The sequence below is a fragment of the Cricetulus griseus genome, chromosome 4, assembly GCF_003668045.3.
Source record: "Cricetulus griseus strain 17A/GY chromosome 4, alternate assembly CriGri-PICRH-1.0, whole genome shotgun sequence".
NCBI classification, from domain to species: Eukaryota; Metazoa; Chordata; class Mammalia; order Rodentia; family Cricetidae; genus Cricetulus; species Cricetulus griseus.
The window spans coordinates 71,001,282-71,017,155 of NC_048597.1; the positions used below are offsets into that span (position 1 = coordinate 71,001,282).

At 49.1% G+C, this 15,874-nt stretch overlaps 2 protein-coding genes and 1 non-coding gene across 4 annotated transcripts; 2 read left to right on the forward strand and 1 right to left on the reverse strand.

Moving 5' to 3' along the window:
- Positions 1-2,323: 2,323 nt before the first annotated feature.
- On the reverse strand, positions 2,324-6,984 carry Trmt2a (tRNA methyltransferase 2 homolog A). Of its 2 annotated transcripts, none has more exons than XM_027413144.2 (12): positions 6,667-6,984; positions 5,907-6,445; positions 5,351-5,459; positions 4,831-5,012; positions 4,558-4,672; positions 4,362-4,477; positions 4,169-4,280; positions 3,538-3,660; positions 3,320-3,395; positions 3,015-3,131; positions 2,811-2,907; positions 2,324-2,715 (listed from the first exon to the last, which is right to left on the reverse strand). In XM_027413144.2, exons 1-12 carry the CDS (start codon positions 6,688-6,690, stop codon positions 2,487-2,489), a joined length of 1,839 nt encoding a protein of 612 aa, XP_027268945.1. In that variant the 5' UTR covers positions 6,691-6,984; the 3' UTR covers positions 2,324-2,486. The 2 variants fall into 2 exon arrangements, with proteins under 2 accessions (XP_027268945.1, XP_027268944.1); XM_027413143.2 differs by having other exon boundaries at positions 6,628-6,984.
- A 259-nt stretch (positions 6,985-7,243) lies between these two features.
- Ranbp1 (RAN binding protein 1) lies at positions 7,244-15,790 on the forward strand. The gene is made up of 6 exons (XM_027413145.2): positions 7,244-7,402; positions 8,585-8,721; positions 11,312-11,469; positions 14,044-14,172; positions 14,839-14,904; positions 15,407-15,790. The coding sequence occupies exons 1-6, from the start codon at positions 7,388-7,390 to the stop codon at positions 15,511-15,513; spliced, it is 612 nt and encodes a 203-aa protein (XP_027268946.1). The 5' UTR covers positions 7,244-7,387; the 3' UTR covers positions 15,514-15,790.
- Positions 14,953-15,077, forward strand: LOC113835408. The gene has a single exon (XR_003484958.1). It is a non-coding gene; the product is annotated as a small nucleolar RNA SNORA77 (small nucleolar RNA).
- Positions 15,791-15,874: the final 84 nt, after the last annotated feature.

The window sequence follows — 15,874 nt, forward strand, 5'->3', positions numbered from 1 at the left end:
ATTTGTGCTATCGGAATTCAGGGGCTTCCACCCTTTCACCTTTGTGAACCTCGTTGCTGGACCCACCTCTAACACTGTTGACCTCTGTTCTTCCAGGAGGAGACTCGGAAGAAGCCCAAGATGTCAATTGTAGCATCTGCCCAGCCTGGTGGTGAGCCCTTGTGCACAGTGGATGTATGAGGTAGGCGGCATGGGCCAACAGTGCTACCCAGGAGACCACCAGCCACACATCACTGCAGCACCAGGCCTCCAACCTAAGTTCCTTTCCTGCGGCAGTGTCTGGGCTCTGCTCTGACACGTGGGGACAGCTGTGACCACACAGCACACGTGCAAAGAAGCAGTTCTTCTGGAAGATGCTGTCAGTGTGACTTGATATATTTAAGGATCAGCTATAAGTAACTGCACAAGTGGAAGCTGATAGACAGCTGTAGATCTTGCTTGTATGTATCTGCTGCCGACTGTTTTTATGAAGGTTTTCATGAATTTTAGTATACTATATGCACTGACAAGAAGTGATGCTTGGTTGATAGATGAGATGACCAGGTTTTATAGCTTTGGCTGGCCTATGATGCCAGGTAGCCCCTTTGCCCATGGTTCCTTCTGGTGGAGCCAGTGAGACCTGGTCAGAAGGTGCAGGTATCCTGTCCTGTAGTTATTACCTGCTTTGTCTGTTTCTCATTTTCCTCTGAAAAGGTTATAACAGAAAGGATTATTTCAGGCTATTTTGGCTTAAAATAAAACAAAATTTTAGCACCAGAACTACTTTTCAGAGATTGCAGTGAAGGTACTGAACTGTTAAGGTACTGAGTGTTAATCTGGTTGGCTCTTGGGTTGCAGTCTACATTTTTTTATGTCTTAATACCCTCACAGCTGTCTTCTGGATACCTAAGCTCTCACCTTTGATGAATTCTAACAACAGTTTTTTACAAAGATTTTTTGCACAATCAAGTCCATCTGTTCTTCAATTTTTAAAGCTTTTATGATGTTTTAGAATTTGGAAAAACTTTTACAGTGAAAATGGAAGATAGATTTAGAATCATGCATTTCAACAGATGGACTTGTATAAATAGGAAACAGGGCCTTCAGTGCAGCCCATCACTGACCAAGAGCTGGCATTGCGTGTGACAAGTAGTTATGGCTTTTCTGGATCTCAAGTGTGGTTGCTCTGTGCAGCCAGGCCTGGTGGCAGGTTTTAGTTTTTTGTCCATCTATATTCACTATGTAGCCCCTGGATTAGGGCATTAAGTAGAGGTATATTGAGAGCCTGAGTCTTGGTCAGTGTTGGCTTACCCCAATACCTGTTCAGAGAGACTGTACTCATGTTCTCAGGTGTGTCTCTCATCTGTACCTGAAGATACATGGATGGCATGTGTTGTCAGAAAAGGATGGCAGCTATGGGCATCCTAACACAATTATTCCTCCCCAATCACCTGTGTGATAGCAATTAACTTCTGTGTTAATCTGGGCAAAAAGGACCCTCCAAATCAAGTTGCTAGAATTGGACACTTGATTCCTTGTTTGCCTTCCCTTCACAGTTGTGATTGGGCTTTTGACTGACCATTGCCCTTCAAACAGACAGATTTGCCTTTGAGAAAGCAAGCCTTGAACACATGGTCATGATGATCTCTCTATAACCCCACTGGCCCAGCCAATGTCAACAACAGGTGCTGCCACACACTCCTGGCCTCCAGTGCCCTCCCTGTCTCTTACAGGTGGGTGAGTCTTAAATGCACAGCCATGCTACAATGCTGGAAGCCTGTGTGGATGCTGGCCATGGCTGTAGGACACACCCTGATGGTCTGAACACATAAAACTGTCCAAAAGGGAATGGCTGGTTTCTTTCTTCCGATTACTGGATGTTTGTGGATCTTCAACTGGCCAGATAGTCCTGGAGTCAATTGTATTTTTAGGGGTACACAACTAATCTCATGTTAACTCAGCATAGATGTGTATTCAGCAGTTACTACCTGCAGGGTCCACCCTCAGTGCTCACTCCCCTGGAATACTTGATTGATGGGTATTTGGTCCTACAACCTCCATTGTGGTACTAATTTTAAGCAATCCCTGGCATTCCATTAAGCACACAGTGAAGCTGGACACAGTAACACACATAGGCTGATCTATGGGAGTCATAGGCCTGCAGCACCAAGGAAGTTTAACATGAAAGATCTTGAATTCAAGGTCAGCTGCAGAGACTTGAGTCTCCAATCCTTCCTGCCTCTTTCTGAAAGGATTCACCAGGCCTAGGCCTGAGGACCTACTCTTTTGTACCTTAATGGATATCAAGTAGGAATGAGTCAAGGCTGTGGCTCTCACCACAATATCAGCAAATCAACAACTGTTTATTATAGAGTCCCATTACAGGATACAGGTGTCCGTACTCTTTGAATCAGTACCAGCTAGGTAGGCCTCATGCCCACCACTGTTTGCCTGCCCATCATCTTAGTAGGAAGCTGTAGGAGCTATATTTCTGCAGTTCCCAGAACCTAGGATGAGAGAGCAGTCTCTGTTTCCAGTGGCGTGCTATCAAGAAGATCTCTTGTAGTTGGAGAGTCTTGATGCCCCAGGGTTCCAATGCCATTAGGATGTTGTTCCATCCTTTCAAACAGGATGAGCATTTCGCAGTGTGGAGTCTGTGGGAACAGGTCCACGGCCACAGCCTTGACTGGATGGAATGGGATGCCTTTTACTCGGTTAGATGGGGCCCTACAGAGGCTGTGGTGGGAAGGAGGTACCAATATTAGTTGGTATTATAATATACCAAGTATTATCATGGTATATATATTCCTACCCTCTCTTCCCCCACTTACTCCACAAAGTTGCCCATGGCTGCCCGGGGATTGCAGGAAACATACAGAAGTCGCTTGATGTTCTCAGCTCTACGAATGGCCAGTATCACTTTGGAATCTGACAAGGCACAGAGGGGCTAGTCTCTCCTAGTAGTAGACTACCCAACATAGCATTTTTTTTTTTTTTTTCTTCTGGTGCTACCTCCCCAAATGGAAGCCACTCACGTAGGCCAGCCCGTGGCGGGTCTAGGATAGCTACAAGTTGCTGGGAGGACAGCCTGCTCACCAAGCCTGGCACAAGATCCTCAGCTCTGCCGCAGTGGAACTCAACATTGCTCAACTCTAGAAGATAGTGTCATAGTTGTCATAATGAACTCTGGGCCTGGTACTGGGAAGACCTAGCAGGCTTAGAGAGTATGTGGCCCAAGCTTTTCTGCCTTCAGAGGTCCGTAAAGAGCCCCACTCCCCAAGACCCTCAAGACAGATTGTAGACCACCTGCTTGCTGTGTTGTGCTTGCAAAGGTTCTCACCATTGGTGAGGGCATTCACACGGGCATCCTCCACAGCTTCCTGGCACAGCTCAATCCCAACTACTCTCTTCACCTTCTGAAATGGAGAAATAGATAAGCCTCATTTCCCTGGTTGCTCATGACAGGAAGAGACACAACTAGGCTGTATCTGGGTTGTGATAGTGGCTAGCTTCAGCACTCAGTAGGGAGATGTCCTTACCCAGGGCTGGGAGGCTTACCCGGGCCAGGGCCAGGCCTATGGTGCCAGTGCCACAGCACACATCCAGCACAGTACTGCTCCCATCCAGCTGAGCCCATTCTTGGATGACTGTGTAGAGCACCTCAGCTGCAGGTGTGTTTACCTAGAGGTTAGTTAGCCATGGTGTACTCCAATGTAGGCCAGCACCCCCTACTGCTTGGATCCCTCTCTGTATACCAGTGACCTCATCCACTCTCCTGACTTCTAAAGACTAAATCCTTACAACGCACCCCCCATCAATGCGGAGCTTTTTTTTCTGACTTCACAACTCCCCCCAGGCCAACTGAGTGACTGCATACCTTAGGATCTCTCCCCCCTCTACCTTCATAGTAGGGTTTTCTACAACAGTATCTCAAAAACAAGGAGACTACTATCAATAGTATCCTGTTCTGGGTTCAGCAGGAGACAAATAAGGCCACAAATATCATTGGATTAACCACAAAGTAATCAATCAATGGCAAATTACCCCTTTCTTTTGCCTAGGACCTCCATTACCTGGATGTTCTCTATAAATCTCTTCAAGGCTAGTTACTATCATTTTCCCCTTCACACCACACTTGCTATTCACACCCAGCCTCCCTGTGTCTTTGTGTTCATAAGGGACATGGTACCTGGAAGAATGCATGAGGGGAGATGCGGAAGGTCAGTCCCAGCAGGTCCTCCTGGATGCACTGGTCACCAGCCATATGCTCCAGGGGCAGGCCTTCCTGGCTGGGAGTCTTCCTACATGAGAAGCAGCAGATCTGTCAGTGTCACTGGCCTATCTGAATGAAGACTCTTCCTGTCCCCTCCTGGGCTCCTCACCTCTGTCCCTCCTCTACAAAGTAGAGGCAAGTCACTCCACTGGCCTTGCCTGGTCCTTCCATGAAATGGTATACCAGGGAGGCCTTCAGCCCTGCCATCTCCTCTGAGCTCAGTTTCTGCAGTAGAAAATACAAAAAGTCCATCAGACTAAGCAAAAGCCAACAAGACCTCCCCCAACAAGACCACTGCCTGAGACCTGGGGGTGGAAGTAGACAATGGCCATGGCCTGGCCTCTGCGGCTGGTACGAACAGTCAGCTGTTTCCAGTGGCCTGTATATGTCTCGGGGTCATATGCCAAGTATGGGGTGGACCTGAGGAAGCCACAAGTGTCTTTTAGTACCTAGTGTGAGCCTGTCTGTCCCAGCAGCCTGCCTCTCACCCCATAACTGCCAAGGCAAGGCCCACCACACCCTCTGCTCCCAGATGGATTAGGACTTCCCAGGAACCCATCCCCAGGCCAGGTCCCCACCGAATGAATTCCTGGAAGGCCTTCACCACCTGCTTAGTGGCCTCTGGAATGTGCACAGTGTCAAAGGGGGCTGCCACAGCACAAGTTCCACCCTTGTACTTGCCAAACCGGCAGCCAACAGTGTTGTCTTCTCCATCTATCCCAACTCCGACCAGAAACTCACACTTATTACGATATTCAGTCTGCAGGAGAGAAGGTGGCAAAGAGGCAGCCAGATCTCAACTTCGATTGCCCAGCACCAGAAGAAACACCGTAGTGAACAAGAGACCCTGATAGGGTTGGCAGGCAAAACAAGGTTTTACTGCTGGCTTGTCTAATACCAGGAAGAAAATAGCAAGAAAATGGCAAAGAGGATAAGGAAAGTTTATAGAAAATAGGATGATGATGGACTGGCCTAGCATTAAAGTATATACCTAATGTGTGATGCCTTGGGTTTTACCCCAGCACTGCATGACAAAACTAAACAAGGCCAACCTCCCTCTCCCCTTGCAATAGAATGAAGTTTTGTAGACAGCCTGACCTGCTGGGGTGATGGCCTGACCCCCTCCAGTGGGCAACAAGCCTTATTGTGTCGTTGTCTCTGAGTGAGCAGCCAGGGTAGCAGGGCACGGTTAGTGCTCCCAATTTCCCTGTAGAATGAAGCACATCATGGTTGGGGTTGGAGTTACACCGTTCCCCACCCACATGAGGCAGTTCCTTTGAGACTTATCCCACTGGTACCATAGGGGCACTACTAACTAGCTCCTTGGTTGATCACTTAGACTAGGTGGTTCTCAACCTTCCAAATGCTGCCATCCTCTGATACAGTTCCTTATGTTGTGGTGACCCTAACCATAAAATGATTTTGGGGGCTACTTTATAACTAGTTTTGCTACTATTACTAATTGTAAATATCTTTTCCAGTGGTCTTAGATGACCTCTGTAAAAGGGCCTTTTGACTGGCCCCAAGAGGACATGACCCATTGGCTGAGAACCGCAGACTTAGACCCTGTGGGTGTCCTGAACAGACTATAAGGGTGGTGGAGTAGGCCAAGAGCAAAACCCAGCTCTGGTAGGGACGTCAGTGCCACACTCACTTGGCCAGTTTCTGCAGCACCCGTTCACATTCCTGCCGCTTCTGCTCCAGCTGCTCGGAGTAGGGTACTGTCCAAAGAGGGGTCACCACGTCGGCAATCTGTGTAACTGATGGCTCACCATCACCTTCCTGCCGCCTCTTTCTAGCCATGGGGTCAGCCTTGGGTCGAGCCAGGCGCACGCTGAGTGGGCGGCCTTTCCAGAGAGCGCCGTGCAGCACTCGCAAGGCCTTGTCTCGTTCAGCAGCGCTGCGAAATGTTACAAAGGCACATGGTGGTTGTCCAAAGAGTTTGATTTTGTGGGATTGTAGACCAAAACGGCCCAAAAAGCGCCGGACATCACTGAAGCTGGCATGGCGAGGCACATTTTGCAGCTCCAGTTTAAAGATCTCTGAGGTGAACAGATCATCTCTTATGTAGCTGTAGAGCCCAGGCTGAGTTGCAGGCCCTGCAGCTGGTCCAGACTGTTCCTGACGTTCTGGGACTGCAGGGCTGTGTACTGCACTGGCATCTGGGCCGCAGCCCTCCATGTGCTCCCGAGCCTGTGTGGGGACAGACGGGCCAGGCTGAGGGCTGTAGCTAGCATGACTATCGCCTTGGGCTAGCTCCCTAAACCACACTGCCAGATCTACATTAGAGCACACTACCCCCAGCCCTGCCCAAACCCGCTCCTTTCTCCCACCCTAGCTCTGTTCCAACATTAATGACTGCTACCCAACCCCACCAGGTTCACATCTTCTGCATCTCTCTCCCTCTGCTTTACTTCCGTGTCCGGCTTCTCACTCATCGCCAGGCTCGTCTGCCGCCCGGACCAGGGTGCTCACGAGGGCCACCACCTAAGTCTCACACACGAAGTGCTCAGGAATTAAGTGTGACGCCGTAAGGGTATACCCCAGCTTCTCCTTACGCAGGAGAGGGTACTCAAAACTCGGGTGCTCAGAACTAGCACTGAGCACTGGTGATGCACCATCCGCTGCCCACAAGCAAGGGAGAGACACACGCCTCGCCTTCCTCTAGTAGGCCAGTGCACACCAGCCGCGCCTGGCTTCTCGAAGGGCTCGGCTTCCGATGACGTCACCGCCACGCGCCGACTCCTGACTGATCCTTCCACCAGCCGCTCACACTGACGTCAGAGACATTTAGGGCTTGCCGACGGAAGTGCGCGCGTGGGTCGCCGGGAAAGCGCGCTCCCCAGGTTGAGGCGCGGCCGGGCATGCGCCGCGGGCGTTTTGGCGGGAAGCGCGGGGTGGGCCGGACAATGAATGTCCGCCGTCAGAGCCAATAAAGCTGCAGTGGTTTTGAATCACGGCGCGTTTCCCGCCGCTGGGGTCAGGGGTCAGGGTTCGGGTCGGGGGGCGGAGGGAAGAGAGGACGGGCGGGAGACGCCGGCGCCAGACGCGGAGGAAAAGGAGCTGCGACTAGCCCGCCCAGAGGCCGCCGAGCCGCGACGCCTGAGCCAGTCGAGCCGCCGTCGCCGCGCCCCCATGGCGGCCGCCAAGGTACGGCGAGGCCCGGGTGGGGCCCGGCAGGCCGGGAGGCAAGGGCCGCTATGGGCGGCCACGTGGGCGGCCCGCGCCTCGGCCGCCAACCCTCGCTGGCCTGCGGGTTCGGGGCCTGTCGAGGCGCCGGGACCTGGGGGTCTCGAAGTCTTTGGGTTCCGGGAGTGGGAGCTGCTGGCCAAGACTCGGGTCTCGGGGGCTGCGGGGCGGCGCGTGACCTTGTGATGTGCGTAAGAGAAGCCATCACCACACCGGGCTCTCGGCTTTGCCTGGGGGCCTGGCAGCAACCGGTTTCCTTCGTCTTGGCCCCCTTGTGATGTTTCCACCAGCATCGGGAAACCCTTCTTCCAGTTGCCCACAGATCCTTCATTCATTCGGTCATTACGCCTGGAACCGCCACCTCCTTCGGTGGCGGAAGCTCGCGTTCCAGCGCGGGGTACAGATTATTAGACGCGCGGACTCAGGGCGGGGGCGGCTTTGTTGGTGGCTCGCGTGTCGGCCGCAGCGGAGCCGCAGTGCTGTGAAACCGAACGAAGGGCTTCTATGTCTTTATCCTGTGGAGTTAGGTAGTGTGAGTCTGGGTTTTTTTCTGTATTATCAAAGCACGTGATCTTGTCAGATTTAAACCTGCATGCCCTTGCAATCCTTCAAGCTGGGTCGGGATCTTAGGGCTTATTTGTCAGTTTCTTTCTTTTCTTTTTTCTTTTTTTTTTTTTTTAGCTTCTTTCAGCTTAAATTTCCAAGCGTGTAAAATTGCTGGAGGAATGTAAATGCTAGTAGTCCCATAGCAGTTTATCTTCCTAGTAAACTAACAAGTGCTTGGATAGTCCTCAGTAGAAACTGTTAAGGTTGCTCTTCCGTTTGAAATCATTTACAGAGGAGAAAGGGAGTTTCTCCCAAGCTACTTTGCCATGGACTGTGGTATGTGTGTGGAACTGATTGATGCTTGGATGTGCAGGGTGGGTGTTATAATCCATTGTCTTGTTGCATGCTATCTTGTATCTTGTGATTTTTGTGATGCTGTAAATGCAAACTGGTGATGTCAAAGACAGAAGACTTATTTTCCAGTTTAGGGGAGGCCTGTCTTCATTTTCCAGGTGCCATTTGTGATTGATGATGGATGCCCACTGTGGGCCAAGTTCACCAGCCAGCTGCATTATCTCTCCTTCCCTCTCTGCACAGGATAGTCATGAGGACCACGATACCTCCACAGAAAACGCAGATGAATCCAACCATGACCCCCAGTTCGAGCCAATAGTTTCTCTTCCTGAGCAAGAAATTAAAACACTGGAGGAAGATGAAGAGGAACTCTTTAAGATGTAAGTCTGCTGAGGTGTCCCTGGAAGTATCTTTAGATGGGTTGATGAGACAGAGAGAAATGGCCCAATAAGAAGCCGGTCACAGGGCATCTCTTTAAAAACTTGTAGAACCCAACAATCACAGTGGGACCATGTTCTCCTCTTTGCTTTCTGGAGGAGCCAGCCAGCCAAGCTAGGAGCTCTGCTGGATATTGTTTCTCTTGTGCTTGAGTGTAAGCCCTCGTGGTACTCTATGGCATTAACCTCTTTGTGATCTCTGTCTGGAACTTTGCAGAAGAACCCTGGGTTGACTGGCACTTTATGATCCCTGTGAATTTCACGGCTTGGCCCCAGTTTGATAAAGGCTGTTTTAAGAAAAGGTCTGGAGTTGTGTGGTGACTAGTCTTACATTGACAATTCAGCCATGCATCTGCCAAACCTTTTCCTGCTGCCTGTGCTTCCTAATGGCCAGTCATGAAAAGGGTGTCCCCATCATTGTTCTGTCACCTGGGTGTCTCCCCAGTTGATCTTGCACCTTGCCTCTAAGAATCAGCATTTCAGCAGGCTGTGGTGTTCACACCTGTAATCCCAGCACTTGGGAGACAGAAGTAGATACATCTCTGGGTTCTAGGGACAGCCAGGGCTACATGATGAGACCCTTTCTTGGGGGATGGGGGCTTCCTTCCTTTGTTGAGCAGGGAATCTTAACTTTCTTTCCTTTTCTTCCTTTCTGCTTTGTTTTCTGTTGCCTTAACTGGGTATCCTTAAAGAACAGGTTTGTTTAGCTCTCGTTTGGTTTTTTTGTTTTTGTTTTTTTTTTTTTTTTTTAATTTTTATATGTGTATGGGTGTTTTGCCTACATGGATGTCTCTACACAATGTGCAGCCTGGTGCCCAAGGAGGCAAGAAGAAAGCAGCGGATCCCTGGGGACTAGAGTTACAGACAGTTTTGAGTTGCCATGTGGTCCTCTGGAAGAACAGCCAGTGCTCTTAACAGCTGAGCCATCTCTCCAGCCTCCAGCTCATGGTTTTGCAGGTTAGGAAGTCTGAGATCTGAGAGCATAGAGCTAGCATTTGGTATGGGCCTCAGTCATGTCTTAATGTGGCAGTGTATAATGTAGTAAAATCAAGGAACTTGCTAATTTCAGTCTGTCTTTTACATACCCACTAGTGCCATTGTTCAGTCCTCTTGATTCCATCTAATCCTCTTGACCTTCTAAAGGACACTTCTAAATATTATTAATATGAATTTGGAAATTAAGTTAATGCCTAAACCATAAGGTCACACGCATTCAAACCTGTAGTCTGCATGTGCCTGGTTCTGTGTCTTACACAAAATGCCAGTAGAAGTGGCTTAATTATCAAAATTGCTTTTTAAAGATTACCTTGTATTTGCCACTTGGAACCTTCAATGAGGAACTGTAGCAGTATTTTAGTAACTTTGATTTTGCTGTTGTCTTGTTCTACTGGCCCAGTGATTGAACTCATGCTAGGCATATACTATAGTGAGCTATATCTCCAGCGGGCCCCACCTTTCCAGTTCTATACACCTGGTCTTGAACTTGCCATTTGCTTGCTTTAGCTTCCTTAATATCTGGGATTACAGACCTGTGCCATCACCCAAGATAGCTGAGCATGAGCTATCGTGTATCTAGTTTCACATCACAGCAGAGACTGGCTTGTTGTTGCCTGTGCTCGGAATTGCTGGACACTGGGTTCAGGTACATGCTAGCAAAGATTGTGTGTTGCTGCCTCTGGCATCTCCCTCTTTCAGGTATGTCTAAAATGTCAGATTAAGGTTCATGTGCTCTGAAATAGGGGAGGGAGCCCTGCTCAAGGAAAGCTATAAGTACACCTTTGTACCCAGAAGATGATGAGCCAGATTGCTGTTCTGCAGCACTGGGCAAGGACGGCATCCCTGGAGTTAGGTGGTATTTGATTTTTGACAGTTCAGTGCTGCAAGACTCCTGATTTCCTGCGCAGGGTCCTTGGTGTGTTTTGGGGGCCAGAATCTTGGGTCTTACATCAATCAGGGCTTTTGGGTTTTTCTATTAAGGAGTTGGGTGAAGATGTAGGCTCCTTTGACAAAACTTGAGTTTGGAGGAGAGCAGAGGCTTTGACAGAGAAGGAGAAGCAGATGAGGGCTACAAAGGAAGGTATTGACTTGGCTTGAGGAACAGGAGCACTGGACTCTACTGGTCTAGGTGCCTGAACCCTGGGACTATAAAGGTTACTCCTGACAGGAAGCTGGTGCTGGGCTTTGTGTAGCTAAAAGGCACCCATGTAGTGTGACTGCGTCACCCAGCTCTCAGGAGCTTCATTACCCACTCTTGAGCCATGTGTGCCCTTAGATGCCTCTCCTGGGGAAAATGCTTCTGCTATGAATATCTTTCTGGTTGTGAAGTAAACGCAACATGGAATGTGCTAGGCTATTTGCTTCCCTGGGTGGTGTTTTCTCACTAGTAATTCTTGGCGCCCAAAGGCCTTAGAAAAAGCGTCCCAACAGTACCCTTATGTTCAGCATCCAGAAAACATGTATTCTTTTGGGGTAATTGGTCTAGGTGTGAGTTCCCTCTCTGTCTAAATGTTTCCTTTACTGGCTTTTCTTACAGGCGAGCAAAGCTATTCCGGTTTGCTTCAGAGAATGACCTCCCAGAATGGAAGGAGCGAGGCACTGGTGATGTCAAGCTCCTGAAGCATAAGGAGAAAGGGACCATCCGCCTTCTCATGAGGAGGGATAAGACTCTGAAGATATGCGCCAACCACTATAGTAGGTGGTCTTTCAGGTCTATACACCCTGGTCCTCTTAGGAGCTGGTTACCAGGGGAGCAAGGGACTCAGACAAGCCTCTGAACTACCATGTTGGAGGTTACAGAATGCTGACTGGGCAGGATAGGTCTAGGGTGGATGTAGAGCTCCAGGATAGACTCAGGTGGTGATGCAGTGGGTACTTGTTTATATATATTATCTGGGCAAGTCACGGGGGTCTGGTGCCAAAGCTGTTTTCAGTTTCTGATAATGCTCTACCCCCAGCTGTTCCCTGGGATGATTCAAGAAGGGAACGGGGCTAGGAAAATGGTGAGGAAGGAGGGCTCTTGGCCAGGTATGGCCCTGTGGGTCTACACAGAAGTCTCAACAAGCCATCCCTGCCCTGTTTATATTCTAAGGATCCATCTTCGGGTGGTCTTGATCCTGGTAGATGTAGTGCAAAAATCTGTATTTTCTAAATTTAAAAATCTTGTTCTCCTCATGAGTCTGCATGTGGAGGACAAAGTAGCATTGTGGAGTCTGTTCTTCCCTAACACCTTTAAACGGGTTCTAAAGTCAAACTGGGATCCCTGGCCATGCAGTACAGGTAGTCCTTTTATCTACTAATGCATTTTTTTCTTTCATTTGTGTGGGAACTGTTCTCTCCTTTCTTCTTTGGGTTTTGGGGATGAAACTAGCCAGGCTGTTGGCAAGGGCCTTACTGAGACAGTTTACAGACCCCGAATGTGCATTTTCTAGCTGGCCAGGATCCTTTGTTGTGTTAACAGGTGGTTTGCTAAGGCAGGGACATGAGAAACACCTTGGCCCTCGATACTTCACAGTTGCCTCAGTCTCCCTCCAATCTCAGTTTAGAGGGTTCCCTTGGGAGTGAGTCACGAGCTGTTCCCAAAGCCTGGCTAGGTTCCTGTGTGATCTCTACCAGCCAGACCTCCACCTGGGTGGGGCTCCTTGTCTCACTCACCTTACAGGTCCTTGGTTATTGAGTCAAGGTTGGATATTGTCTCAGTTACCACTATTCTATTGCTATGAAGAGACACCATGACCAAAGCAACTCTTAGAAAAGAAGATATTTAATTAGGGCTTGCTTGCGTTTCAGAGGGTTAGTCCATTATGGCAGGAAGCAGACAGGCATGGCACTGGAGCAGTAGCTGAGAGTTTTATATCCTGATCTACAAGAGAGAGCTTGAGAGACACTGGGCCCAGCGTCAGCTTTTGAAACCTCAGAGCCCACCCCCAGTGACACACTTCCTCCAATAAGGCCATACCTCCTAATCCTTCCCAACAGTTTTTCATCTGGGAACCAAGCGTGCAGATATTTGAGCTTCTGGGCCATTCTCATTGAGAGCACCACAGGCATCAAGTGAGGTGTAGGGAAGTGAGGCCACCATGAGATGCTGCAGCTCAGATACCTGAGCTCTAGCTTTGGCTTTCATGTGGGACTGGTCAGATTAATTCACAGGCCTCCCTAGAATCCTGGAAATGTTGCCAAGGGAACAGGAACCAGGGGCTGGGCTTAGATACTAGTGAGTAATACTCTAGATAGTAAGCTTTCTTTTAGGTTGGGGGGCAGCTGTCAGTGCTGTAACCTTTCCCCTCAGCTCCCCTTGGTTCTTTGGGACCCAAGGGATTCAGGATAAATAAGTTTGTTACAAGCCATGGCTTGTCTTCCATGGCATACTAGCATCTGTCATCGGATTCCAGTGTTCATTACTTGTGTCCTTACCTCTCAGATAGATCTTCCTGGACTATAGAGGGCCAACCAAGTAGTTGCACTGTGTTATCCCTGATTTCAAGCTCCTTCGCCTCTTGTGTTCCCATTTTTCAGTTTTGGTGTGGGCATGTGTTTGTAGCCATATGTTGGACCCCTTTAAGAAAGTTTGAGCCTGAATGGCAGAGCCAGTGCTTCAGGGTCCTGAGCTTGTTCCCATGTGGGGATTGTATAGTTGGCATTAATTAGTGCTTAGAGTTGTGTAGGCTTGTGTTAAAATTTCTTCCTAGGGGCAGACATAAGCAATGCCTGTACTTCTCCTGAGGTCCCAATGACAAATCAAGGTGTGATGCCATCACAGTTTACTCTGGGGAACCAATGAATTTATTGGTCAAAGGTGACGTGTTACTTACAGGGGCGTGGGTACTTCTCACCCTATCATGCTATACCTGGAAAATCTTGACCTAGCAGGGATGATGGTTTCTCCATAGGTAGAGCCCCTTTCTCTCCCCTAGTCTTTCCCAGCTTAATACTCTAGCCCCTCCTGGCAGAGGACATATGCAATTAGGGCAGAGCTACACACAGCCAGTGATAGGGAGTAGCTTGTTATTCGGGTGAATCTCTGACCCTCTCCACCCTTGAGGGGATATAAACAGTCAAGCCCAGCTGGGATAATATGCAAGTGGGCAGAGTGGGCACCCTTTAATATGGTGGTTGCTTGGCTAAGAGGGTATTGGATACAACAGCTTGGATCTCAGGTTCCAGGCTCCATGTTTGCTCAAGTGGGTCCCTCACTTGGTTGCTCTGGGTGAGGGCTGAGTGGTTGGGCCGAGGGTCCTACTTTCCTTAAAGGCTTCTCTTCTTTAGTCACACCGATGATGGAGCTGAAGCCGAATGCTGGCAGTGACCGTGCCTGGGTCTGGAATACCCATGCTGACTTTGCTGATGAGTGCCCCAAGCCTGAGCTGCTCGCCATCCGCTTCCTGAATGCTGAGAGTAAGCAGAACTTGCCCAGTTTGTGGGTCATCTACTGGGAAGCTGCTGCGTTGGGAAAATTGACCCAAAGCATGCAGAGCAGAGCCCGCCTGCTGTGAAATCGTAAGGGTCTGTATAAACAGTTGTTGCATCCAGTTGACTCCATCAGGTGTGTGGACAGAGACACACCCTAGAGTTTCCTCCTGCTGCTGCCTTGTCCCCTACAGATGCTTGGGCACCTGTTCCAGCAAAGACTGCAGGGATCTACAAGCCCTGGCTGATCTCTCTTCCATGGGGGAAACTTTGTAGTCTCAATTGCTACAAAGCTATGCCCTGGGGATCATGGAGAGTTGGCGGGTACCATGGCCAATGCTCTAGTGGCTGGTGCTCGTGTGAAACTCCTTGGTTTAGGAGTGTAATATGTGTCTGGTAGCCCTTCCAATGTGATTAGAGCCTATAGCAAGAAGGACCTTGGCCCTTGGCTATCTGAATTGTTGAGACAGCTTTAGGTGTTAGGTGGTCAAGAGCTGCCATTAGGGTTGGGCATGGTGGCACATGCCTTTAATTCCAGCTCGAGTGTATAAAAAAAAAAGAAATTGCCATTGGGAATCATGAGTTGGCTCGTCAGAACTTCAGGGTGTTGCCACTCTCCTCTGAGAACGCTTGCTCAGTCTCTTCTCTCTACAGATGCACAAAAGTTCAAAACAAAGTTTGAAGAATGCAGGAAAGAGATTGAAGAGAGAGAAAAGAAAGGTAACATGGTGCCCCTGGGGTGATGAGGATGGGTGGCAGAGCTTCCTTGCAGATTCACTCTGCACCTGGCTGCATCTCCAGTCTGGTGCTTTTTCTGTCTGCCAAAGAAACATTCCAGGATGCTGTGGCTGCCTCTGCCTATGGCGGTCATGCAGCTCTCTGGGGACATGTGATTCCTTGGAGGCTTTGACCTCATGTTGGCCTCATGGTGTTTGTACTTGGTTTCAAGTACATAGCTGAGTTACAGCAATCTGGAACCCAGGAGCTAAAGGGCTTTTAAGATATTCCTCACTTTCTCTCAAAGAATTCTGTGTCCTGGTCACTTATTAACACAGATGAGGCGTACCACCAGTAGCTTGCTGGGGCCTTTTGGGCCCATCTGAGGAGTGTGGTGGGTGATGCTTAGGGAGCAGGTCCAGCCTGCACTGGGTGAGTGCCAAGAGCAATGCAGTCTCACAGCCAGACTTCTCTATTGTCTTACTGCCTTTGCCTGTTTTTGCAGGACCAGGCAAAAATGATAACGCCGAAAAGGTGGCTGAGAAGCTGGAAGCCCTTTCTGTGAAGGAGGCCAGAGATGAGGCTGAAGAGAAATCTGAGGAGAAGCAATGAATCACTCTGTCCTTTCCTTTCTTTTTCTTTTTAAAAATTTCCCCACCCTTTAAGGTTTTTATTCTGTTTTGTTTTTACAAGGGACTTTATAAAGAACTGAATTCCAACCTTCAGGATTTTTTTTTTTTCTCCCTAAGTTTTGACACCATTGAACATGACTTCAGAAATCCATTCCCCAGTCATGAAAATGTACTGTGCTAACTTTCTTTTCCATAGTGGAAACACTTATTTATAGTCATCAAAAATAGTGAATAAAAAATGCCTTTGAAAACCTGGATTAGCTGGCAAGGCTGTGTAAGGGGGAGGGGAGCTGTGCCTGGAACCCTCCTTGGCCACCTGTGTACCTGAGTGCAGCCTGGTT

Excerpts from the sequence above, each read along its gene's own strand:
- Ranbp1 (XM_027413145.2), top strand. Across the intron at positions 14,173-14,838 it reads CCGCTTCCTGAATGCTGAGA|ATGCACAAAAGTTCAAAACA; the intron begins GTAAGCAGAACT and ends TTCTCTCTACAG. Across the intron at positions 14,905-15,406 it reads TGAAGAGAGAGAAAAGAAAG|GACCAGGCAAAAATGATAAC; the intron begins GTAACATGGTGC and ends CTGTTTTTGCAG.
- Trmt2a (XM_027413143.2), bottom strand. The coding sequence starts at position 6,690 with ATGAGTGAGAAGCCGGACACGGAAGTAAAGCAGAGGGAGAGAGATGCA. Across the intron at positions 3,661-4,168 it reads CCCCTCATGCATTCTTCCAG|GTAAACACACCTGCAGCTGA; the intron begins GTACCATGTCCC and ends ACTAACCTCTAG. Across the intron at positions 3,396-3,537 it reads TAGGCCTGGCCCTGGCCCGG|AAGGTGAAGAGAGTAGTTGG; the intron begins GTAAGCCTCCCA and ends TCTCCATTTCAG.